Here is a 27,343-nt window from a genome sequence, read left to right on the forward strand (position 1 = left end):
TCAAGGTGATTCTTAATCGTAGATGGCAAGGTGTATCAGTTTAGAAGATGGGAATGTGATAAGCCTCATACAAATGAGTAAAACATTTATTTCAACGTTTATTTTAAAATCTTAGGAGGCCTTTTAGAGTATAATTGTCAAGAGTTGCCAGTGATAGTTTTTCAGTTTTCATTCACCTTGATCCCTCTCTCTAACATTTTTCTCTAACATCTACCTGAATGTCTACCCCTTTCTACATGAATTCGCTTTTCTTCTGACTTTCTTTGACACTGACCTCCCCTGTCTGTCAGACTGTTCCTCCTTTGCCCTTCCTGATTCCTAAATGTGGAAATCATTGACCATCTATTGTTCTTATTTTGCTATTCTTTCTTAGAGCATACCTATTTTCAAGACTTCAGCTACTGACTACATCTCTAGCCCTGACTTCAATCCTTCATCTTCAAATGTTGCTAGGAATTCTCCAGTTGGGTGTTCTGCCTATCTCAAATTCATTGTGTCTATAACCGAACTCATCTTTCGCTTGGAACCAGCAATCTTCTTGGGACTTCTCTATTTTTGACAGTGGTCCCTTAGTGATTCACTCCTCCAGACTCAAAAAGAAGAATCTTTAAAATGCATTTTCTCCTTTTTATTTTGAAAGTGAAATCTCTGACTGCTGAGTGGATAATGTGGAAACTAAGACACTGTCATTCCAAAGACATGTGAAATGGCTTCTACCAATATAGAAGATTTACTGAATAGTGTATCAGTTAACCCTAAAAACCAAGTTGATAAAGAGATTAAACAAAATAGATAGTACAGAGCTCCAGACTATACAATGCTTACTTGTATTTTTTCCTAATATTTTTACCATAGACATGAAGTATGTGTGATAGATATAAATATATGCAGAGTTAATAGTTGTTAACAAGGCCTTTTAGTGGTTGTTAGAAATCCATACTCTTTATACAGCAGATTAGGAAAAAATGTTTGTGTGATACCAATAAGATGCTGGATGTTACTTTGAGACATATTCATTGACATATTTTTAGGTTGAACAGATCCTGGTAGTAAGAAAGGAAGTTCAAAAGTGATCTAACTGGGACTTCCCTGGTGGCACAGTGGTTAAGAATCCGCCTGCCAGTGCAGGGGACACGGGTTTGAGCCCTGGTCCGTGAAGATCCCACATGCTCCCACATGCTGCGGAGCAACTAAGCCCATGCACCACAACTACTGAGCCTGCGCTCTAGAGCCCGCAAGCCACAACTCCTGAGCTCGCGTGCCACAACTGCCAAAGCCCGTGTGCCTAGAGCCTGCGCTCCACAACAGAGAAGCCACCGCAATGAGAAGCCCGTGCACCACAAGGAAGAGTAGCCCCTGCTCACTGCAACTAGAGAAAGCCCGCTCGCAGCAATGAAAACCCAATGCAGCCAAAAATAAACAAATAAATATTTATATATTAAAAAAAAAGTGATCTAACTACCTCCGAAGTCATTCCAATTCCTAGGCTATTCTTACATATAGACTCAACAATTCTCAAGTGTGTCTGGACTATTTTTTCACCCCCAACACTTTGAATAGATTATTCCACTGCCTTTTGGACTCCATGGTTACTGATGAGAAATCAGATGTTAATTTTATTGAAGATCCCTTGTACATGATAAGTAGCTTCTCTCTCACTGCTTTCAAGATTTTCTCCTTGCCATTGGCTTTTGACAGATTCTTCTTAATGGGGTATGGTAACCTCTACTGCAAAATCAGATTACCTCACAGTTATAGCAGGTTTTATATTTTTAATCTGTGGCTTCGAACCCAACGAAGTTTATAGCAAAGAAACACATGGTATTAGTTACATAAAAAATAAACCTATGGACTTGATTCCTATTATGGTATTTATAGGCAAAATAGTTAGTGGCCTGCTATTTCTCAAGGGTGACTGACACTATATAATTAAAATAACCATCTGCAAACTATTTCAAGTGGAAAGGCTTAGGTCTTCTTGACTCTGAGAAGGTATCACATGCCACCTTGTTTCTTACGGGAAGCATTGAAAGCATTCCAAATGTAGCTGAGAATCCAAAAATGGGTTAATGCCTCGTGTACAGGCAAATGATAAGATCTGAATACCACTTCTATATACAAAATCACTAATGAGTCTATCACCGGAGACTCTGAGAAAGGAATAACCTCGAACCACTTCCTGAAAGAGAATTAGACTAGAAATAAATGTGTCGGTAGGAAAATTCCATCCTCTGATGTCTTAAATCTCCTCCTGTGCTCAGCTGGGAGTCTGTCAAGCAGTATCACGATTACTGATACTTTTCCAGTAATTGAGGAAATAGAACCAGTATCACTGAACCTGGTGAGTTAGACATAACTGTGCAAAAGAGTGAGGATTAAAACACTTTTATTGTACAGATAAAGATGTTGTGTATCTTGCCATAGCTTTAGGACATTTGAAGAATGTATTCATGGAAACAGACCCAAGTTAACTCTAAATAAATTCTGAAAGTCATTCCCATTACAACAGTAAAGAAACACTGTAATGAACCCAATGACTCAAAACCCAAGCTGCCGGGTACAATTTGAGCATCTGGTATAAACTTAACTGTAAGAGAAGTACCCCAACCTAGAGGTTGTGGGCCTTATGGGACACTGATATCCCAAGAAAGTGTCAGAATTAGAGGATATACTTCATCTGTTTGTTGGGTGAATTGTGTTCAAAGATATAAGAAAAGAAAAAAACCCTCATATAAATAAGTTGATACAGATGGAAAAAACAGAATTAAAACATTGTCTGAGATCCAAGTTGCAGGTTTCATGGACTAGTACTCCACTGTGTTAATTAATTTGCAGCAACAAACAAGTCACCAACATGCAGGCTCTCTCAAACAATAAAAATAGAAACATGAAAAATAAACTCATTGAGTAATTCTAGCAAGTGGAATAATTGCAACCAGAAAATATGGAAATTTTTAAACAGGTGAGAGTAGCTCTAGAATGTTAGAATCAAAATTCAGAATCAAAGTTTTCAGTTTCTATCAAATAATAAAACACTTTGGAATTTATGTGGGAAATTTGCAGTGTCAAAATCTTATAGGGGGAATTCCCTGGCAGTCCAGTGGTTAAGACTCTGTGTTTCCACTGCAGGGGGCTCAGGTACTACACCACTTCAATTGTATTTCTGGTATTTCTACCAAAAATGTGTAACTTGGATCTAATTGCAAGGAAACTTCAGACAAACTCAAATGGAGGGACTTTCTACACAATAACTAGCCTATACTCTTCAAAATGTCAAGTTCTAGGAAGAAAAAGAAACGTTTAGGAACTGTTTCAGACAAAAGGAGACTTAAGAGATAAGACAACTAACTATAACGCATGATCCTGGATTGGATTCTGGAGGGGAAGCTGTAAAGATAATTGGACCAGTTGTTGAAATTTAAATAGGGACTATACTGTATTGATATTAAATTTCCTGATTTTTATCATTGTATTGTGGTTATATAAGAGAACGTCCTTGTTCTTCTTAAGAAGTACACACTGGATTACTTAGGGATAGAGGGTTACAAGTTTTCAACTTTGAAATGGTTCAGAAAAAAAAAAAAGTGTGTGTTTGAGTAAGAATTTGGTAAGGGATTATGGGATTTCCTCATGCCGTTCTCAATTTTTCTGTAAATTTGCACTATCAAAATTACAAGTTATAAACAATGCTACAATGTCTGCAAAATTCACCTCTTTCAGAGTTTGAGAAACCATCCAAATTCAGAGTTGTTCAAATTTCTTGTTGCAGAGGAATTAGCAGTTTGGATTTTATATTCTCCCTAGTATTAAAAACAGGGACTATGAAACAAAATATTAAGTGATAAAAGTACATTTTTATTAGTATTTATATAAATATTCAAAGTCTTCCTTAATATTTTCTATGTTGGTTTCTAATCTTATTTCCTTCTTCACAGGAAGAGATAAAACCCTGAATTTGGGGGAAATTTTTATTAGGTAAATATTCAAATGGAAGATGGGAAATGACTTGTCAGAAGTGTCTCAGAAAGATTGTATCAGGCAAGAATACAGGCAGCTGTGATTCTAATTAAGATTAGATCTTAAATATTTTCAGTTAGAAATTCTACCTAAGAAACGATACTTGCAATACAGAGAATTTCAAACTCTCATCTTCTCTGTCCCTGGATCCTGCTGCCTTCAGTGTTATGCTAAGCACCAGTCATTTTCCAGGCCAACAATTCTGATCTTCTAGTTACAAAATAAACCATTAGCTTCTGGATGTATTGGTCAGCATCTGTTCATTTGCTGATTATTTTAGAACATTAACTGGTTCTTGGTCAAATGCTGATCCTGATAGACATCGTTCAGAGTGGGGTTTGGTGCCACGAACACTCATCTGATTGATTTGACTCCCAGGATGAGTGCTGGAAGGACTATTTAAGATCAACCAATCCAATGCCACCATTTTGTTTCACGAGATGCTTTCCCCTTCCATCCAAACCTGAACGTATGCTGGTATAGTAGAAAGAGCCCTAGCTCAGCTATAGGATTCCTGGATTCCAGGCCAAAATGGCCACAGATGTATTGTGTCAGCTTGATCAAAACTCCTCTCAAGCCTCAATTTTCTTCCCCCAAATACAGATAATGTTGGGATGTGGACCAACCTTTCTCCAGGTATGGAGTCAGAAATTTGGGAAATCTCTGACTTGTTTCTTTCCCTCAACCCTCACATATCCTGGGATCCCCCAATCCCCATCTATTCCACTTTCATTTCTCAGGATCCACCCCATTCTCTCTACTTTCAGCGCCATTGTCCCAGTTGAGATCCTCACCTTTTCCCACCTTGTAACTGGTCTTCCTTCCTCAGTTGTGCCCACTACTCCCTGCCTCACTCCACTACTATCCATTCTTCATAAAAGCTGCCCAGAGTGCTATTTTTTTAAATGAAAATATGATCATGTCCCTCCCTTCCTAAGTCTTAACTGGCTCCCTATTAACTTACGTGCTAATAATACCTAAACCCCTTAGCATATGCATAGACTCAATTCCCTAATATTCCATTATTACCCTTTTGTTCTCTTTGGTCTTCTTTCCCTTTCACTGTAGAATCTACATCTTACTGTCTGTTTACTTATCCATTTTCCCCTCAGTAAACTCCTTGAGGACAGAGACTTTTTAAAATCAAATTCCTATGGCTAGGACCTAGCCTGGCAACTGAAGTATACTTGATAAATAAAAACTCAGAAGACTACTCATTAGCACTTAATTTTAATTAAAATTGATAGTTTAGATTAAGAACAGGACTAGAATAGTGTTTACAATCAAATTCTGAAAAATCACATTTATATAAAGGAAATAAAACAGGTCAGCAGAAGTCCAAGAAAGGTGCAGCTTGTAGTATATATTGCACGTGGATGAAATACGCCGTTCAGGGTAGCATAATACTTAGGCCACACAAGGCGAGGAGGAGGAGACAAACACAGAGGACAAACCCCCAGTTAGTATTTATTCTGGATTCTCCAGTGAGCTCAAAAATATGTAGTATTTTTGAAACATTCAGCTAGAGCTCTTTACAAGGATGACTGTTTCTTCAACACCTTTTAGTTACAGCCATGCTTTTCATTCCAAATCATGCGCAAGTTTAACGTACAGCTTCTACCTCACATAATGGGACATCTGTTAAATCAAATCCACCCAGTGCCACAGGCCATGGAAAGTGGGAAAGGGAATGAATTTCTACTTTATACAATTTTAGGGAATAGTACCGTGGCTATAGTTTACCCTTTCAAGCACTCTTCATTTTGGTCATTTATATCAGAACATGAAGAAAAGTGACAGTGAGTACAAATGGACACTAAAAGTAATTCCTAGGCTACTAGTAGAAAATAAAATAAGATTTAAAAAAAGTCCCCTGCCACGTTCACAGAGGTGGCATAACTGTATGGATAAGAAAAAGGCTGTAAACTTATAGAAAAGATAAACTCTGGCTTCTAAACAAATTACAGAATTGATTTTGCCTTTACTCTTGAGTGTTATAGAGAAAAATGTAAACCAGTGGACCTAGTTACCAAAAACACACATCCTCCAAAGACGAGCGATGACCTTAAAGTTTGGCCTGAGCTAGTTTTGTCTTCAAGTTTTCTCCGAGTTTATCCATGAACTCAAAGGTATTCAGGTAGTCAGAACGCTGCACACTAATAGCAGAGGAAAAAGAAAAGAAAGAAATTTAGTTTGTCTTTGATCTGGTGGCAGGTAGAGGAAAAGTCCGAGACGTGCTACTTAAAGTAACATTCTATTTATTTCTAGAAGGAAACTGATTAATGTGAACAAGCTGTAAGTTTATGGCCGATGACTGCGTTCAAGGTTCACGGGGCTAACCCAGGTTACAGGCAGTCTGAGCAGAGGCTGGGCCACACACACACTCACAGGAGGTTCCTGGCCATGTAGCTCTGAGGGTGAAACTGCCCCAGAGCTTCATTCACACTAATGCCTGGGACACTGAAATCATCCCACTTCTTCTTCCTCATTCTTAAAAATAATAGAACATATCCAGGTACAGTCATGCTTTTACTCATATCCCCACAAAATGTCACATGTCCTCAAAAAAACCCTTTTGTAAAAAATTTATTCCTAAGTATTTTATTCTTTTTGATGCTATCATAAATAGAATATTTCAAATATGTTTTTCAAATATTTAAAAAAAATAGTTTTGCTACATGAATGTGATGGTTCTTCCATTTGCATTTTTGTTTATTGGTAGTGTAAGGAAAAGCTACTTTGTTGTTGCTTATTTATCTAGTATCCAGCTACCTTAGCCTTTTTTTGTTGAATTGTTTGAATTTTATAGATATATAATTTATAAGCTGAAAATAAAGACAATTTCATCACGTCTTTTCACATTAAAAAAAAAAAAGAAAAGCTTTAGTGCTCTTATTTCTACCTTTGTCTTACTTAAAAAGCAAAAGACAATGGACTGGCTATCTAATCCTGCTAATAGGTGCCTACTCAAATCGGCTTGGCACCCATAGGAACATTTCAAACACTGTATTCTTGCTGGAAATTTAAGATGAGAAAGATGTAGTGATGGAGTGTATCCCCATTACTGAGGTACACTGACCCTAACAGAGATCTCTGAGGACACATGGATGGGACACGGGATTGGTGTTAAATTTTAGTATTGTTTCTTGATGTGAGTCATAGTAGCCAACTTTGATTGAGGGAGGAATCCCTGATCAGCAGCTGATCCAGCTGGGATACAGGCTACCATGTTCTCAAAAAAGTCCTGGGCGATACATGGGCCCTCAAGTATCTGACTGCTGGTTACAGATACTAAAGGAAGGGACTATGATAAACCGGACATCTTATACCTGCACTGCTTACTTTTCTTACTGTAAATTGAAGAAAATAAAGAGGTGGAATAAAATAGTCTCGGGGGTCCCTTTGTTTCTAAATGCTTATAATTTTCTTGTTAAATTAGGCAGAACCTGGCCACCCACTTGATCATAACTAGATCAGGGGTGAGCAAACTACAGCTTGGCCCGTGAGCCCAGTCCGGGCCGCAGCCCAGTTCTGTACACAGGGTTTGACTGGAACACTGCCACACCCATTAGCTTTTGTGTCACCACTGACTGCTTTCCTGCCATGGAGGCAAAGTTCAATAATTGCCGTATGTTCCACAAAGCCTGAAATGTTTACTATCTGACAATTTACAGATGTCTGCTGACTCCTGAACCAGATGACAAATACTAATTCATGCAACTCCAAAAAGCACTTGATATTTTGAGTCCAGTGAGGATAAATGGTAATTTGACCACAGAGCTTAGGGCATCTTATACTTACTTGGGTAAACCTTTAATACAAGCAGCCAAGTCCTTGGTCATGAAGCCAGCCTCAATGGTCTCAATACAGACTTCTTCCAAAACCTTTGCAAAGAAGCTGAGGTCTTTATTGTTATCAAGTTTAGCTCTGTGGGCTAAGCCTCTGGTCCAGGCAAAAATGGAAGCTAAAAGAGAGGGAGAAAAAAAAAAGCACACTTCAATCACACTGGTTAGAAATATTCCCAAGTGCCTCAGTTCCCCAAAACTGAACATTTTTTTTGTTTGTTTGTTTAGGTAACTGACTTCATTGGATGCTATCTGCATGAGCCGTAAGTTTTAGGAAAGTTGGAAACATTTTACCAAATTGAAACTTTTAAAAAAACCTGCATTTTTGTGGAGGAAGTGTTTTGGATTTTGTTAGACCTTTAAGAAAGCACATATTCAGGGTAGGAATACATGACGCTTAAGGCATTTACGAATTTGGAAAAGGTCACAATCTCTTCTACCTCTTGTCTATATTGGTCTCTTCTCCTCTTTCCAGGCTATAATCTGTTTTTAAAGTGCTATCCCTAAAACCTAGTTAAAAGGATCTAACAATGTGGCTTTAGATTTTTAGCTACATGTGACATTTCACTGCAGCAGAGGAAAAGGAAAATGCTTGTTGATAACATTCTTCTCTGTAATGAATATTCTCCCACAAACTGGAAAAGCATATATTGTGTATATTTTAAGAAACATATTAAAACAGTTCTTATGAGTAGAGCAAATCAGCTGTTTGGTGATGATTTTATACACAAGGCATTCGGCAGCCAAAGGAACACGTCGGAGCTCCTTTGGAGATTTCTATTCTGGTTGGCAATCAATGTAGTAGCAAACACTATCTTACCAATGGGATTGGTGGATGTCTCCTGTCCTTTCTGGTACATTCGGTAGTGACGTGTTACAGTCCCGTGGGCAGCCTCTGCTTCTACTGTCTTGCCATCTGGACAAACCAGCACACTGGTCATCATGCCAAGAGAGCCATAACCTATGAGTGGCAGAACATGAAGTATGGGATTCAACTGCATGAAGAGCACTGGGTCTCCCAGAGATGAGAGAAAATGACTTCGTCTTGACAGGTCTCAGTGAGCAAAATAAACATGAGCACATGGAGTCACCAATAATTCTTCTGCCTTTCAGAAAAGGCTGTGCTTTTTCCTCACTTATCTACCTCAGAGGCACCTGCTCCATGACGAAGAACTCATGGTCCGACTGCCTGCATTCCACGCTAGTTCCGTGACTCCCTAACTACTGTGGCTCAGTTTTCTTACCTGTAAAATGGGAATAGTAGAAACACCTACTTCATAGGGTTGTTGTGAGAATTAGATGAATATGCATATGTTCGTGAATATATATGAAGAGAATACATATTCCTATTCCTTAGACTAGTACCCGCCACAGAGTAAGAACTCAATATATTACTGTCATGCTTACGTGCAGATACTCTGCTGTTCCAGGAAAATAAAGATTAATGAGTTGTCTCCTGCCATCAAGCTGCTCACAGGCTCATGTGGGACTGGGAAAAGAAAGCTGATTAAAAACAGAATGGGATGGGGCTTCCCTGGTGGCGCAGTGATTAAGAATCTGCCTGCCAATGCAGGGGACACGGGTTCAAGCCCTGGTCCGGGAAGATCCCACATGCTGCGGAGCAACTAAGCCCATGCGCCACAACTACTGAGCCTGCGTTCCAGAGCCCGTGAGCCACAACTCCTGAAGCCCGTGTGCCTAGAGCCCGTGCTCCGCAACAAGAGAAGCCACCGCAATGAGAAGCCCGCGCACTGCAACGAAGAGCAGCCCCTGCTCGCCACAGCTAGAGAAAGCCCACGCACAGCAACAAAGACCCAATGCAGCCAAAAATAAATAAATAAAATAAATAAATACACACACACACACACACACACACACACACACACACACACACATATACACACACAGAATGGGATGGATCCAAGCACCTCCCACTCGCCCCTGCTCTTTCACAGCCTCCCCAGAACGACTCTATTCTGTGGTTTCCTATTCAGAGAACCACATTACAACTTTTAAGTCCATACAATTGATTTTTCTTTTCTTCTTTTTTCTTTTTTTACACTTGAATTCAAAGAACACTTTTCTCCAGTTTTGCTACCTCCCAATAACACCTGTGGAGTTAATAATGCGAATTTATAATAGGCTGCTACTTTGTTTGTTTGAGAGTAAGTAAAACCCTTTTTAAACTCATCGAGTACAATGGCAATTTCTGTGCTGAATTAGCAGCTCCTTTCCTATCACTGTGTTGGTATGAGGCTTTAGTAGAGTCTCAAATATTCATTGATTGGAGACGTTTAGGGCCATATCCACGGTGAATGTGTCTATCTATTTATATTAGGAGACACTAGTTGGTACCACTGTCAAAACTGAGGACAGAAATAAAATGTTTGGTGTGAGTCCAAAGTAGTTCATGCCTCTAGAAAAGAATGAACATAAGAACAGCTCGGCTGCCTTTTAATCTGTTTAGCTACGTTGAGTTCACCTTTATCTAAAGGCGCTGCTCAGACACAGAGCCTTGGTTCCAGGTATCTTGGTTCCAGGTGCACTGCTGGACACTGCAATTCCACATTCCTATTTTGAAGTCCTTTGAACCTCCATAACTTGACAATTACATTGGAGATATCCCTCCGGATACCCTCTTCTTATTGCCATGAGGACATTTAGAAATGATGGAATGATTTGGGTCCCTTTCTAAGAACTCTGATTACCAGGAAGCTTTTTTACGCACCACAAAGCAACACTCCTTCCTCTGCTGCATTCAATACAAACGATTGTGAGGACTTAAGAGAAACAGAAGGAGGGTAAAGAAGGAGAACTGGGTAACTCATTTATCTGACATAAAAGTTATCTTTAACCAGGCGTATTTACTGATTTTCAAACTGATAGGAGATGATTAACTTTTCATAAGAGAAAGAAAAAGTAGTACTTCCTGGGGAAAAGCAAACATAATAATTAAAGCTACCACAAACATTCATGGGGGAAATTCAGTTTATACAGCTACCCTGAGTAACTGAAGTTGGAGGGCAACTTGGTGCTGAGGAAATCAGGGAAGGGAGCATTTTTGCTCATTTGGTCCTTATCTCTGGCATGAAGCTCCTGGTTCCTGGAATTTCTGTGAAGAGCCCGGGGCTTCTTTGCTCAATTCTGTGTGTTTTGAGCTAAGCAGTAAACACATGTGTCTTACATGGTGACAGAAGAGCCGTCAAGGCTGGCAAAAGGGGCATGATTTGTAACTGTCTCCAGATGAATGGGCTCTCGGAGGGAGGCCCCTCGCTTAGGACACAACCCTGGGCCCTCCTTGCCTGAGTCCCCTAGCTTTCTACGTTCTCATCAGAAGGCAGATAGATAAGGGTGGGGAGTGGTTTTCAGATCGGGCCGCTGGGCTACCGTTGGAGGCAGGGAAGCTTCAAGCGGGGAAAGGGCTGAGACATGAGCTGTGTCAGCCTCTGAGGCTGGAGCCGGGGGAGTCTCGTCCCTGCCAGAAGTCGCCTACCCAGTCTGAGCTTAATGTCCTCATCTGTCAGCTGAGAAGATGGACCTGGACGCCTTGTGGTGTTAACCTTTCATGACTTTTGGCAGCAAAGGGCTACAGAATCCCCCTTCCTGCGCCAGAGAGCTAGCAGGGCACGAGCTGTCTGCTGCAGGCCAAGCCCACCTCCACTTGGTTCTCCAGCTCCTTACCTTGGGCCACGGAGTCCGACTGCACATCCCCGTCATAGTTTTTACAGGCCCAGACGAAGCCTCCCTCTGATTTCATAGCTTGGGCCACCATGTCATCTATGAGCCTGTGCTCGTACCAGATACTCTGAGCTTCAAACTGAGATTCGTACTGCCTGAGAAACAAGAAAGAAAAGAGAACAACGGACAAAGAAAACTGGTTTTGCTGGGATACCATGCGCCTCTCCAAAGGAGTCGGGGTGGGGTTGGAAGCAGCACATTTTAGTTGAAGCAACACAAATTTGGGAACCAGATAGACATGGGCTCAAATCTCTGCCCACTCATTTTCTAGTTGTGAAACCCCAATTTCCCCTTCTGTAAGGGTGATTTCATCCACTCTGCAGAGATGTGAGAATTAAGCAAGACGGTGGAGTGTTCCAAGTACTACTTTTACAGTTTTCAATACACCACTAGTGAGATTCATGAGATTCAGCTTACTTTAAGAATGTAATCGGGGAGAAAAAGACTACTTTACTGCTCAGTATCATTCAGGAAACTAGGACAGCTTCTAGGTTTGATATAGATAGGTAGTAGAAGGAGGAATTAAAATGTCTCAGGAAAGATACCTAAAATCCTAGCCCTGGCCTGAATGCTTGTATCTAAAAGGGAGGGACGCCATCTTAAAAGTCAACAAGTGCTCAGGTAGTGTTGAACTCAAAGTTGTTATAAATGTAGACTTAAGTTCCAATGACTTCACTAAAGCAGAGTTTTACTTTATTTATTTATTTTCAATAAAATCAATCAATCAATTAATTAATTAATTTAAACTTTTTGGCCCACGGCTTATGGGATCTTAGTTCCCCGGACCAGGGATTGAACCCCTGCCCTAGGCAGTAAAAGCGTGGAGTCCTAACCACTGGACCACCAGGGAATTCCCAAAAGCAGAGTTTTAAATTATAGCAGTGGGCTTCAGAAAGAATGGAAATGGGCCCAAACTCAAACTCACACCATGAAAAATCAGAACTTTCTATCACTAACAGGGTACCCTTTACTCACACATTAAATAACTCTGGCCCTGAAGAAAATAAATGTGGGGCCTTTATCTGAGAACACATTTCCCTTCTAAAAGCAATTCAAGAGTTTCGTTTCACTCCTGTTAAATCTCAGTTTTGTCCTTATCTTAATGGGATAGTGATGATTTTCACTCAATTTGTCCCACAATCAAAGGGATAAGCATACAAATTCTATATTATAAATGCCAGCTTATGTGACAAAAAAGAAGAAAAAGAACTGTAGTTACTTGTCATATATCTCCTGAAAGATGTCTTTAAAACGTCCATCATATTTCTTTAGAATAGTGTTTTTGGTGCTCAGATACAAAGGCCAATTCTTAGACAGAGCCATCAGGAAAGAGCTGTGTGCAAAATCTTCGATTGCCTTATCTTGATTGTACATCCCCATGGCAACACCACCACCCTCTGTGGGGGGACAACAATGAGGGAAAAAAGAAAGGTAAACAGGGTATAGTTGTAACAAGTCTATATACACCCACCACCCCCAAAACACCCAATTCCCAGCTCTCATGTCTGAGTCCAGGCTTCAAACTTCAATATTCCATGAGTTCCTGAGACACATAATCGGAGGAAAGTCAGTTCTAGGTAAGGACGTTCTAACTTGTTCTGAAAGGGCAACATAAATGAGAAAAACATGGTCTTTAGGATCCTAAAGTTCTTGAAGTACCAAAAGCTACTGATATGAACCAGAAATACACTCAAGAGGTGAATAATTTTTAAACTCTCTTTTCATACTTTAAAAATTTCAAGCATGTGTTTTAAACTCTAAGTGTGAACTCAATCCTTAGCTACTGAGAAAACTTTGCATTTCAAATACTGGATGAAAATTCTTGTAATTTCCTGGCGGATACTGAAAGTTCATTCTGTCATTGGTAGAAATAATTACGCTCCATGTAATCACTGGTGTTTCACAGCTCTTACTGTTTGAACTTTGTTATTACTGAAAGCTAGAACTTGAATCTGTGCCACTGCCCAGGGCCAGCTTGGGCTGAGGATGTTAGAGCTGCTGAAACTGGCAGAACTAGATTCCATTAAAACGATTTGATTTAGAGGAAGCAAGGAAAACAACAGCTAGGTAAGTTTTGAGGTTTTGTTTGTGTGAGTGCTTTTAGCAACCTTAACAGTGGAGAAAGAGGGTCCTCTGTTCTTTCAACAGCTTTTGGGAGGGATTTGCCATAATGGACCTTAGAAGCAGCAGGATGGGGGGAAAGAAGAGGCAAAAAAAACAAACATTCCACTTTCACAGAACAAATACTCAGAAGGACAAGAAGAAAACTTCAGCAAATAAATAATGCAGCCATTTTCAAATACAAACCCTAACAGAGCCAAAGGGCAGGATTACATGACAGGCGATTTGGGGCTATTAATGTTTAATTTGTATAATTTGTGCACAACAGACTCCTGTCGACCTTCCCTCCATGTTTTAAGAGAGACGCATAATTATCTACTTGCATTTCCAATTATCTATATGCATTTCCAATTAAGTGGCTAGTTCTTTTTATGCCTTTAGCAATGCCACAGGAAGCCATGGCATTGATTTTGAGTCCTCTGGAAATGTTGTAGATTCAGGTTGTATTTTTAGGCAGCCACACAATTTTCACAGAACTTTAAAAAACCAGTAATAACGCTGTCTAAATGATCTGCTAAAAAAATGAAAGATGTAGCTCACGGTGGACTTAAACATACCTGTGAAATTATGTACCAGGTATGTCGTTTTGGGGGATCCATCGCTTGGCGTGTAGGATATCTCTACTTTTCCAGGCCCCGGGACAACAAAATCAGTTGCTCTGTACTGTACGGGGGAAAAAAGGTATATTAAAAAAAAAAACAACAAAAAACCCCCCCACAAAAACCCAAAACTGTCCTAGCTAGTTAGTGGTAGTACACATTAGAAATCAATATTTATCAGGCGCCTACCATGCATGGGGCAGTTTTCTGAGTTCAGATATGGGTATGAGAGAGAATAACAAAGTATCTCCCCTTATGAAGCTTACGACCTAGCAAAGACATACAAAAGAAGTAACATTAGAGCTTTCAAATGTCAAAAGGGGGCACAGATAAAAAATGCTATTGGAAGACAGAAGAAGAGGAATGACTATAACCTGGAGGTCAAGGAAGTCTTCCTATAGGGAGATAATATACTAGCTGTAGCACTGAAGACGATGATGCCAATGCCAATGCCTGGTTCTCACTATATGACATACTGTAAGTGATTAACTTGTATCCCTTATTACCTCATTTGATTCTTCCATCAATCTTACAAGGGAGGAACTGCGATGTAGTGGAAATAATGCATCTAGGGTCAAAAGACTCGGGATCTGGTCCTTGGACCTTCAGGACTCGGTCTCTTCATGGTAATCACTGCTACTAATGCCCAGTCCAGGACCTGTCCACATGAAGCAATCATTCTGAAAGCAGCTGCCAACAGGCTGACGACTCTTAGGAAAGGGCCTTTGGAGGACTGCTACCTTTGTCATGGGTATGGAAAATGTGCCCAGCCCACACTAGGCTTATGTCAATCTTTGCTGCTTTGTATCTTTTTCAATGGCTTAGATTAGAATACTTTCAGAGTCAGGTACCAGCCGATGCCAGCCAAACCTATTTGTCTACGTTTGTGTAGAATAATACTAATGACAGCTGGTAGAAAAGCTGTCAGATAACGATACAGATTAAATATCTACTCTATGCAGAATTATTTCTGACATATAAAGTCCTTCACTATGGGTGGTAACTGATTCCCATTTCTCAAAAGGCAGAAACCGAGGCACCAAAGTACAATAAATGCTTTCTAGAGGTTTGGAATTTTCAATCTAGACTTTAATAAATAGAATGACCATTCTTCCAGGTGATTGATGCCAAAATAATAATTAAAAAAAAAAAAAAAGAAAGGAAAAGGACATCATTGAACTCGTAAGAACTTAAGAGTGGTGTTGCCAGGATTAGTGAGCTTGTAGCACTCCCATCTACATCCCCTCTCCTGGGCCTCTGAGAGGTATCTGTGAAGGGACTGGCCAGGAGGACGGGATAGTCTGAGCCATACGGTAGAACAAAGTGAACTACCCCTCAGGGACTGACCTGGTGACCCTGCCCCCAGGAACGGAGAGTGGTCTGCTCTATCCATACTATTCTGAAGGACGGCTACATCAAAGCCTCTGGGTGTCAGCATCAGGAGTCTTGTTTTTAAGGTTCTTTTCAGACATAAGCTGCTTTCTATGAAAGCCTAAAACTTCAGTTTCAACACAGAACTTTTATTTTGTTTAGCTGGCAATTTTTGTTTAATTTGGCAACAAGCCTACTTGTATAGAAGTACAGAAACTATACTTTTTTTTTCCCAAGCAGGAAGGGAATGTTTTAAAGAGACTGTTTTCCAACTACTGAGTCAGTTTTTCCTTTTATGCATGAAACAATCATGTTTAATATAATCTTTGGTAGTTCTCAACTCTGTCTGCACATTAGAATCACCTGGGGAGCTTTAAAATGCCATGGAATTCAGATTTAGCTGGTGTAGGGTGGGACTCAGGCACTGGAATTAAAACCAACAGAATTTTTTTAAAACGCGAAGCAAAATAAAACAAACACCAAAAAACCTGTAAAGGGACCTTACTGTACAGCCACAGGGTTTGGCTGAATCACTGATTTGGCCGAACCACAGGAAATTATCTAAATAAAAATGTCTACATCATATGGTTTAATCTAATAAAAAGATAAGGAAGAAAAAAACATGCCTGAAAAAAATCATTTGTGTTGAGACAGGTACCTATCTGTAAGTTTATCTGTATTTACTTTTATCTAAATGTATACATACATTCATTTCTCAATTCTGTACCTCAATTAATGGGAGTAGATAAGATAAAATAAAGAATAAAGCACATATAAATCAGAACTGCTGGGCAGTCAAAGCCCGTGAAAAAAGAATATGGAAAATCAAGTTATGCCAACACCACTTACTTGATCGCCATAAGCATGACGACCTATGATGATGGGTTTTACCCATCCACTCACAAGCCGGGGGATATTTTTGCAGATAATAGCTTCTCTGAACACAGTGCCACCCAGAATATTTCGGATGGTGCCATTTGGTGATTTCCACATTTGTTTCAACTTGAACTCCTCCACCCTCTTCTCATCGGGGGTGATGGTGGCACACTTGACACCAACGTTGTACTTCTTTATAGCTTCTGCAGCATCCTTGGTGACCTGGTCATTGGTGGCATCCCGATTCTCTATGCCTAAATCATAGCTGGGAGGGGAAAAACTGTAAGCGTAACTTTCCAGGCAAACCGACAGGACATTGAGGGTACTCCTACTCTATCCCCATGTACCACTCTGTGCATGGTGATGGCATGCAGGACCTGCCCTGCAGAAAGTGAAGACTCCATATGTACCCAAATCTGCCAAGTTTTAGCATTAGTCTATCCTAGACGCAGAAGAGGGCTGCCACCTAAAAAAAAGCACCAAGAAAGGCTGGACTGCTAGGCCACGCATGCCTCCCCGTGTTGTGGGAAGCTGTCTAGAAGGAAACTAAATGGAAACCACTGCGCTCTGCCCTGCTGCCTGCTCTTCACCATAGAGGCAATAATATCACACCAGCCACCTTTCTGCAGACTCCCTTCCGCACGATCAACATAAGAATGCAAGCCCAAACATTAATTTTCCCTTAGTAAATATTGTGCTCTAAAAATAAAGGGGTCAGAGGGTTTAAAGGGTTTCTAGTATTTTGGCATTGAAGTGTTGGAGTTACAGATGAGACGGACACTGCCAGAAAAAGCTAATGATCCCTTCATTAATGACAATTAGTCATATGAAGAACCTTTCCCTAAATCTTGGGCAAATCTCTTTATTTCTGGAAACAAGCCTGCAGTTTATAGAATAAGTAATGGAATCCAGCAGTGGTTTTATATACCCCAGTGAATTATAGCTTAATACACACCAACACCCAGACTGCAGGTTATTCAGAGCAGGAAAGAATGCTGGTTGTCCATGAAGTATAGAAAAAGACTGTAAAGCTTTATTTAAAGTATGTAATAGTTTGTCAAAAGCAGGAAAAACAAAACAGTAATGAACAGTTTATTTTGTTCTCCAAGGCTTTAAAAATTTTCCAAATTTTTTCAGCTTTCAAAACTTGCTGAACCATTAAGCCTCCAGATTTCTCCCTTCAGTTCCTGTATTTTCCTTTCCTTAGATATCCCAACTTGTGATGGAAATGGAAAAGGGAATCCAATCTTACAGTGTATTTCCAAATAAAAATAATTCCAAACTGCTTTGACTGTTTTGGCTTCCTCCCTCCCCTTGAGGGTGTATCGTGCATTTGCATTAAGCAGACCTCCTTAGGAGATATCCTTCCTTCTTAGTCTTGTAAGGGGTCATGATGACCCACTACTTGCTTTGTACGCACAGATGCGGATTGTGTGTAAACTGTCAATACATCATTTGACGTACAACCCTTTATTCAAAAACTTACTTAACTGCTCTTTGACCTCTAGCGGGCAGAACAGTCCTCAGAGCTTTCTGAAAGACTGTCTCCTGGGTTATAATCCTCAAGTTGGCATGAATAAAATTTTCCCTTTCTTTCTTAGATCGATTATTGGTTAATTTTTTTTTCATCGACACTTACAAAGCCACTGACTTTCTTATCTTATGGTTTAGGGAGTGCTCAATATCTATAAATGTCTACTCCTAACTCAAACAAGCAGTGTGGTCAGCAGTATTTATGTTCATAGGAAACATTTTTCATCAGAAGAACCTGCCAGCAAATTAGTGGATTTTTTGCTTCTCTTCTTAACATTTCTAAGCGAAAAGAATGAATAAATGGCCTCGATTACTGCCTAGCCAACAGAAAATAAAACAAATGAATCGCTCCACTCCCCTCAAAAAGAACCAATCATGTAATAATAATAGCAATTTTGGAACAACTTACACTTGTTTAAGTCTCCAAAAATTCTTTAGTCTTTAGCCAGTGACTCTTTGCCTTCTAGGCATAATGACTGTCCTTTAAAACTCCTTATGCCTCTATACTAAAGCAGCTCAAAAGCATCTTTGCAGCTACTATACTGGGAAGAGCTCTGCAAGTTCACCTATTGTCATGTAAAGTGTTTGTAAAATGCTTCTCTAACCACTTGGATGATGTTTTTAAAACGTCATTTCCTGTGTGTTTGGTGGACCTCTGCAGATATTTGCTCTCTCCCCCTCAAGGCTGCAATATAGATATTATCAACACCTTAGGCTTAGAATAATTAAAAAGGGCATTTAATGACAACATGTGAATTAAATGTCTACACCCAAGCAAATAACAGGTCCTCAGGACAGTCTGAGGAATAATTCTGGGTCAAGGCAAACACACTTACAGTTGCCAATAGTTTGGCTGAAATGTGTTGTTCAACATATTACCCTGCCAGTCTTCAGCCACTCCACCCCTGTGAAAATTCTGTCTCTACCTAGTCCAAATGTACAAGGAGCATGAGCAAATGTATGAAAAACATAGGGGGAAAAAAAATGAAAGAATTCCATAGAGATTTTCATATCTGTCTCCAAATACTTTTAATACAGGGCAAAGGCTCCAATCTCCAGGACACAAATGGTTTAGGGAACTTCTGAAAGGTCAGGGTTGTATTAGATAAGTCAAGAATTCTTTGTGTGCTACAATCGTATGAAAACGGTAAAAGACAAGGAATGAAAAGGTAGCAAGGCCCACTGACTAGTTAAGTAGAGTGACAGAAAATACACTAACCTTCTGAAAGGACAAAATTGTGTTAACTACATTTTTTACCGATTAGCAGAGGATGTAGCTCTATTATTTTCCCCTCTGCAAATAATACCTCCTGCTGCTCTTGGCCACTGATTTATTACAAATAAAACCCTCACAGGAAATAGAGGCTTGGAAAGACCTGAGAATTACTTTGTTGCCATCATAATTCTTCTCTTCTGAAAAATGACAATTTCAGTGTTTCTAGTATTATGTTAAAATTAAAATAGAAGATTCATTTGCATATATATTTGAAACCCAGTGCCCCTAAAATCGAATTCCCTTACTGAGTTTATGATTAATCTCTCTATCTGAAACTTTATCCCCTTGCTGGTCCCCTCTGACCTCAATCCTGTGCTAATTTAACACTAATCAACCAGAATCAGATGACTGAAATTGCTATTATAGACAACATTGTTAATGACTAAAATTGCTGTTGTAGATATCATCAGTTGCTAAACTCAGGTTGTTTCTCCAGGTCAAGATGAGCTAACAGACCCCCAAGCCATGAACCACCTGGCCAAAGAAGGTAAACAGGACACAATCTGACCCACTGAAACTAACATTTTAAGAAATGTCACAGAAATTTCACAAGCTTCTCAGTTCTTTCCCTTTAAAAACAACCCCAACTCAAAGACGAATTTGGAATGGATCTGAGACTTGTCTCCCACTCCCTTCTTGGCGCCCTGCAAATAAACCCTTACTTTGCTGCAAACACCTACTGTCAGAGCTTGGCTTTCTGCACCAGGGGCACACCAGTTACACATTCACTTGCATATAAGCTCACCAAAATCTTTATACACAAGATACAGTGGTATCTATCTAAAAAAGCGACTTATACCCTGAAATCACATATGCTTTCTGACTTTGCTGCTTGGCAGAGTGATTCATTTACCTGTGCAGGTCCAATTCCACATAGGGAAAAATAAGTTTCTCTTTAATCAACTCCCAAATGATTCGTGTCATTTCATCTCCTTGCATCTCTACTACAGAACCGCCTTGGATTTTTTGAGACATTTTGACTTCAATAAACCTTCAAGAGGAAAAATGATAAGACACATATCTCATCATTTGCCTCATTACCAGGTAAAAACAAAATACAATTTGGTAACTACTAAAAGAACAATTCATAACAGCATGATTGCATAAAAAGCTAATAATAACAATTACATTAACCATTAGAATCGAATACGTTCCCTGTATAAAGCATTGTGTTACATGCTTCTTGTGTGGTTTCTGAATCAACACTCACAACAACCCTGTAAGATGTAAATTATTTTTCCATTCTACTTTGCTAAAAGAAAAAAAAGCTTTCGCAAGGCCATCCGGCTGGAGGGTCGGGGAGCCTGAGCCTGTCACATGCCCTTAATAATGTAATCATTATTCTTGACTGTTGGTTTGTCCTATAAAATGAGATTATTTCCACAATATCATGTTTATTTGAAAACCTCTATCCAACTCCTCATTTTACTGGGCCCTCAAGAGGAGCAGAATGACATGTACTACTATTTCCCATCTTTTAAGAGGCTGTTTTGGTTAAAACAACTATCCTTGAGGAGATTCAACAAGTTCTAGAGACCCACTTTAAAGAAACTTTAATTAAGTCCTTTTAAAAGTGAAAGATGAAGAATTCCGGGTGCAACTATATTTTCCTAGAGACAATAATGGATATTGGGGATGTCACACTGAATACAAAGTGATTTCTCAGTTAGAGAAATCTGTACGTATAGAGAAGGACTACTGTCCAGGACGTGCCCCTGTCCTGTCCTCGGTATCCCAACTCCTGGACTGTTCTTCTGGCTGTTAGTGGGCAAAGGCAAGCTGCCAGTGGGTGGGATAGGGGGTTGGAATTGTTCCAGGAAGAGGTGTCTTCCTGGGATGTGGGGGGATGCCAGATACAAATCAATCTGATTCCCAGAGAGGGCAGGGGTACACCCTTTGGATGAGGCTTAAAGAAAGGAGTGTTTCCTGAGAGGCAGAGGAGGCCCTGAGCCTGCTAAAGGTTCCCTTTCATGGTGCTCTAATGGAAACTTTCTTTTTTCCCCCTAGCAACATAACTGCAGATTGCTTTTATTCTTTTAAGTTATGGCTGAGGACTGGAAGTCAGGAGAACTGACTAAAAAAATTAAGAAGTAAGAGGCCTGTAAACAGTATTTCTTAAAAAGTTAAGCTAAAGTAATTTGGTCTTTAAATTTTAAAACGTAATGATTAGTAGACTGTGAGCTTCAGTTCCTCACCACAAGCCAGGATATATTCCTAACCCCTAGGCCCATTTTCACTTCCCGATTTCTAACTCTGGGATCCTGCTTGTTAGTATTTAGGAGGTTCCCTAGACCATTACTGGGGAACCATCTGGAACTCAACTAGAATAAAAAAGTGAACAAACTGGTGCGAATGAGTCAGCTACTTCCCATTTGTAATTTCAAGTACAATTTAAAGTACAGCTTAAAGTGTATGATTTAGTCATGCTGATCCCACTGTCACATCTATCCTTGTATTTAAAACAAAACAAAAAGAGGCAGCAAACTTATCTTAGTTTTGATACATTTCCGAGGCCATATTCCTACATAGTATTATGCAAGGGTTATGATGGCTATTTTTCTTTGATGGCAAATACAGTTAATAAAAGGTTATACATCATACTTGAAATTTCAATGAGTGATAATGTTTTTTAGTTAATTATTTTCTTCTCAATTGAAACAAACACTTTCTGCAGTAATCTTTCTATATTTCATAATGCATAACTGAAACATTTCATGTTTTCTTCACATTACTTATCCATTACATTTTTACTATCCTTTCACTAAAAAAGTGAAGCTTTATTGTAGACCCTGGCTTTCTACAATGTAGGACACTATTTTATTTCTCCTAGATTTGAATTCCATGCGGTGAGCATTAGACACCACTGAATTCACTTTCTCCCCTAGTCCCTCAGATTTTCTGTCTCCACCCAAACTCTGACTTCAGAAGGAAGGCCTTTTCCAACAAGCCAGTTCATTTATTCTGAAAGCAGTTGAATTCCAATCTCCTGACACACATGTGCAATGCTAGAAAATAAACCTGGACTAATACAAAGTAGTTTAAGAAAAAAGAGCTGCTCACCCTGTTTAATTTTATTTTCATTATTCCCAAATTTTTAGCCACATTTTTTTGGGGGCTGAGTTCATAAACTACATTAATTTCTGGGCAAAACCCCCCCAAAAACCAGTCTCTTGCAGAGAAGACTAGACTAAAAGAAACAAGGAAGCAAGTGCAATTTATTGCTGGAAATATTCCTGACTCACTGCCTTGCAGTGGCTTCGACTACTTCCAAGACCTCCAAGACCAATTAAACGCAGTAATGCCATATCAAAGAATGGAAGAAATTGCTAATTCTCACCTTTACAACTTCTAATCACCCCAATGCCTCTCAATCTTGCAGACTCAGCTGAGTGCAGTTTATCTCCTAAAACAAATCAAAAAAGGGAAGAGAAAGGTAAGGTACAAGGCACTCCTGTCAGGAGAATTTAGCTGATTTCAATACAGGCCAGGCAGCCCGGTTTGTTTGGTTTAAAGTACAGTGCTCAGTGTACACAGGGGGGGCAAAGGGCAGTTTTAGGTCCGCAGGCACCTTTCAAATAAAGTAAATATCTCTGCACACACTGGAGGGTGCGCCCGTGGGGAGTCCCGGGTTCGTCGTCCGTTAGCTAGTCTTGGGGTTTGCACGTCCCTAGGGGACGCTGTGACCAGCGGACTCTTGGCCTGCATGCGTCCTTGGGGCCATTGTGCAAGAGGGCTGCAACCGAAGCTGGCTCGGTTTCTCCTTCCAGGTCTCCACGCCCGCCCCTTCCCTCCCAGGTGCCGGGACCTTTAAAACCCGGGCTCCAGGAGCAGCCCGAAGGACGCCTCCCCCAGAACTCGAGATGCCGGCGGCGGCGTGGTTTCCTCCACCCTCACTCCGCCCCCGACCGCCACCAGGTGGCCTAGCGAACGCCCCTCGCCGCCCCCCTTCAGGATCCCCAGGCAGACGCATTCAGCTCGCCGCACCGCCAGTCCCAGCCGCCCAAGTTCGATGCACACGCCCAAGTCCTCCAGCTCCTGAGGCCGCACGTTTTCTTCCCCGTAAACCCAAGACTTCGTCTTCCACGCGTCCCTGCATCCTCCCGCCCCGATTGTCCTTTCTGTTGCAGACCTGGCCTTCCGTCTGTCATGGCATGCAACCTTCCGCCGCCCAGTTTTCGTCCTCCCTTGCCTAAGAGCGGACCTTCTACACATCCAGGTATCCAGCACCTTCTTCCTCTCCATTTCCTTTTCCCACGCCCAATACCTGGATTTTTTTCCCTGCCTTGCTTCCACAACTCGCCGCTAAGTTGCCCCTACCATACCCAAGATCTGAGCTTCCTTCCTTTTTCCCACTCCAGCTATTGACAGAGCCTCCCCACAAAAGCCAAGGGCCGGAGACGCCCCTCGAAGCCTGCGGTTACCTGCAGGAGAAGGTACGCTGGCGATGACCCGGGAACGCCACAGCCCTCACACGCTTAACCCCACAAGCGCACACTCTGGCAATCCCAGATGCAATCCAGCTGTTTCGGCTTCTGACACGGCCTCCGCAGAAACCGAGAGCTGAAACGGCGGCGCTTCCAGGCTTTTGTCCCGACCCAGGCCCGGCCCACTCAGTCCACCTCCCGGAGCTCCGCCCCTGCCCCGCCGCCAATCGCCGCGCGCTGACCCGCTGACATGGGCGGGGCCAGGGGCCAGGGGCGGGTCCCGGAAGGCTAGGTCGAATTCCGCGGCGAATTCCAAGGCTCGCGGTGGGGAAGGCCTTGCAGCGCCTTTGGAGTCGGCCTCCACTCCTCTACGGCGGAAAGACGAGATTGCCACCTGCAGGCTGGGGAGCAGGGCACGCCTGGGCTGGTCTTCTGAATCCTCCGCCGCGAAGGGGCCCCCCGGGCTAACAACCTAGGGCCCGGCGGAGTGAGTTTCCACGTCTGCAATAAAGGCAAACCGGCGACGGCGCGGCTCGGACCGATCCCCTTCCCTGCGCGCCCCGGCTGTGGGGTAGACTGGAACGCGCTTGGACAGAAGGAAAAGTGCCCTGGGCAAGCGTGACGTCGCTTTGGGGGCTTCGCGCAGCTGGAATGCAAAGGATTGAACAGTTGCACAAGCAGGCATGCTACAGTAAATTTCCGCCACCGCCGATGACTAAGTCTTTAGAGCTTCTGTATCTATAATTTCAATTACTACTGCATACTATAAATAAACGCAGTCATTTGCGTTAGAAGATAAGGATAATGAGATTATTATCTGGGTTCCAGAGAAGTTCAAATAAAGATCGGAAGTCTTAGAGAACAGTGGATTAAAAAAAAATTCTGTCCTCTGCAAGGAATTATTTTTTGTGTATTTCTTACTCTTGAAAACATGGAAGGCGGGGGAGGAATATTTTCGATCGTGATTTGTAGGATAATCGCATGCTTGGTCCAGGATTCAATGCCCCCAAATTTATTTTTTAAAATTATCTCTAATATCGGGTTATTATTATCACTCTTATGAAGGGTACTATGCGAGGTGCATTTTGGTCACTAGAGGGCACTGGTATTTTTCCCAAGAGAAAAGGAAGAAGGAAAGCATACACAGCCTCGCGCTTGTTGATTATTGAGATGGATTAACAGAAAATAGCGGTCACTTCCATTTATTCCTATAGAACTGATTACAGAGGTATATGGTCTTGTATTTTCATCTCTAATTTGAGACTCCAAATCACCTGAGATTGTAAATTTACTCTATATTATATCAGGCTCACGTTATTATCCCTTGTCCACTACTAAAATTATTTATATTCATTCTTGTTCCAGAAAGGATTTAGGGCAACCTTCAAGATACATACAGTATAGCACGACAAAGGACATTGAATATAGGTGAGGAAAAGACAGAATAAATACAGGAAATTGTACAGAACCAAGGTGAGTTTAATCACAAAATGTATTCCATCAAATCCTAAACAGTGCCAAAAGGGGGCTACAAATTTGGCTCTAAGCCAATGTGGGAGGAAAGGTAACACTTAAGGGGGTCTCAGCATCTAAAACAGCGTTTCCTAAGTCAGTAATGTAGGAAGTACTTTTCAACTGAAAAGTTTTCTTGTAGATCCTGAGCAGTGACTTATATTAATATATACAGATATATGCTCCTTATGCTGGTAGCTCTCATACAACTATAAAATAACAAACTTATAGACAAAATGACTAGAAGCAATATTATAAAAAATATATTACCATTGTCAACATTAATTAAATGTAACAAACGATGTTTGGCTGAAATTAAATTACTGCTTGCAATTTGAATATGAAACTCACTGCTTACATTCTGGTTCTTTTGAATTTAGCTTGGCTTTTCCACTGGATGCCATGTGAGGATTCATTTAGAACACCAGTCTTCCAGACTCACAGACATAGGGAACAGACCTGTGGTTGCCGAGGGGGAGCGCAGGTGGGGTTGGAATGGATTGGGAATTTCGGGTTAGCACATGCCAACTATCATGTATAGAGTGGATAAACAACCAGGTCCTACTGTATGTCTCAGGGAACTATATTCAATATCCTGTGATAAAACAGATTAGAAAAGAATATAAAAAAGAATGTATACACCTGTATAACTGAATCACTTTGCTGTACAGTGGACTATCTTTACTGGGCTATCTATTCTGTTCATATGATCTCTTGGTCTAATTTATACTTTATTGTATGTTTATGAAATATTAACATCACCAGGCTAACTACAAGAGGGGGGAATTTTTTTGCTTGTCTTTGTTTTTGTTTCTGGAAGGCATAGACTTGAGCACGTTCACAGGTTAAGGAGGAAGAGTCATTGGAAAAAGAGAGGTTGAAGAGACGGCACAAACTTCTGTAATAGGGAAGACACTTTGTACTCTATTATGAGTTAATCACTAAAGAAATGTTGCCTGTAAGCTTAAATTATACATAATGGCCCATCTCTGGGAATCCTGCCTCCCAGGTAATGAGCATTAAGCTAAAATACCTTTGCTTAGCTCATAGGAAACATCCTGACCAGGCGGACCTGTGGATGGCTGCAGGGAGGTAGAAATTAACACATCTCGTGTGGAGGCTGAGTGGAACCAGGAAATGTTTGACTTCACTCCCTCCCCTTTTAGTATAAAAGAAGCCTGAATTCTAACTCAGGCAAGATGGTTCTTTGGGGGCACGAGTTCACCATCTTCTTGGTTTGCTGGCTTTCTGAATAAAGTCGCTTGCCCCAACACCTCGTCTCTCGATTTATTGGCCTGTCGCGCTGCCAGCAGTTGGAGCTTGGACTTGGTGACACTCCCAGGGGAGAGAGGAGAGACTGGCTTGAGAGCTGGGAGGATTGAGCAGGAGAAGAGGCTCTTTTCTCCCAGAAATGAGGGCAGGAGTCAGGCCAGGGTGGATGTGAATGCAGGTAAATGCGATTGGGGTGGTTAGGTAGTTAGGGATCGCACCCAATACCTCGGCTATTTCACTCAGGTAGATGAGATTCTCTTGCTGAGAATGATAGTCAAGGTGGTGTTGGTGCGGAATAGCAGTAGTGAGGAATGGAAGAGGAAGTTGACTGCTGACTCCTAGGAAGATTGCTGAGGGGCTCAGCTGAGGGTGGTGACTGGCATTTATACCGCTATCAGCCTTCAGGCTTCCATGCTACTCTCCAGTGGCTGAAAAGACCCAGCTCAAGGAGAAATGGGTGGGAACTTGCCAAAACTCTTGGGGAAAATGGGTCTGCAGAGTTTAATTAAAACAGCACCTCACTTTGGGTTTCACTTCCTTTCTGACTGCCCCTGCCAAGTCCCACAATCCTGTCAGCAGGTTTTGGTATGTTCTCTTCAGCTAATGGCAAAACACTCTAGCAGGACAAAATGATGGATAACGCTAGCCCGGCCGAGCAATACGGGGCTTGGTAACTTTATTTGCGCCATTCTTTGCAACACAAAACTTGAGTGAAAAAAATAGCTATAGAGCTAACATCACTTATTCCGGATTAGACAT

At 41.1% G+C, this 27,343-nt stretch overlaps 1 protein-coding gene across 3 annotated transcripts; it reads right to left on the reverse strand.

The window, feature by feature from the left end:
• Positions 1-5,228: 5,228 nt before the first annotated feature.
• On the reverse strand, positions 5,229-23,937 carry IDH1 (isocitrate dehydrogenase (NADP(+)) 1). 3 transcript variants are annotated; one of them, XR_005020580.1, is made up of 11 exons: positions 23,798-23,934; positions 22,714-22,779; positions 20,230-20,367; positions 16,541-16,832; positions 14,279-14,384; positions 12,820-12,997; positions 11,544-11,695; positions 9,270-9,351; positions 8,683-8,823; positions 7,819-7,981; positions 5,229-6,173 (listed from the first exon to the last, which is right to left on the reverse strand). XR_005020580.1 is itself a non-coding variant. In XM_036857644.1 (10 exons), the coding sequence occupies exons 3-10, from the start codon at positions 20,349-20,351 to the stop codon at positions 6,083-6,085; spliced, it is 1,245 nt and encodes a 414-aa protein (XP_036713539.1). In that variant the 5' UTR covers positions 20,352-20,367; positions 22,714-22,779; positions 23,798-23,937; the 3' UTR covers positions 5,234-6,082. The 3 variants fall into 3 exon arrangements, 2 of the variants coding, with proteins under 2 accessions (XP_036713539.1, XP_036713540.1); XM_036857644.1 differs by lacking the exon at positions 9,270-9,351 and having other exon boundaries at positions 5,234-6,173; positions 23,798-23,937; XM_036857645.1 differs by lacking the exons at positions 9,270-9,351; positions 23,798-23,934 and adding an exon at positions 22,945-23,069 and having other exon boundaries at positions 5,234-6,173.
• Between the last annotated feature and the right edge of the window lie 3,406 nt (positions 23,938-27,343).

Source organism: Balaenoptera musculus, chromosome 7 (assembly GCF_009873245.2).
Source record: "Balaenoptera musculus isolate JJ_BM4_2016_0621 chromosome 7, mBalMus1.pri.v3, whole genome shotgun sequence".
NCBI classification, from domain to species: Eukaryota; Metazoa; Chordata; class Mammalia; order Artiodactyla; family Balaenopteridae; genus Balaenoptera; species Balaenoptera musculus.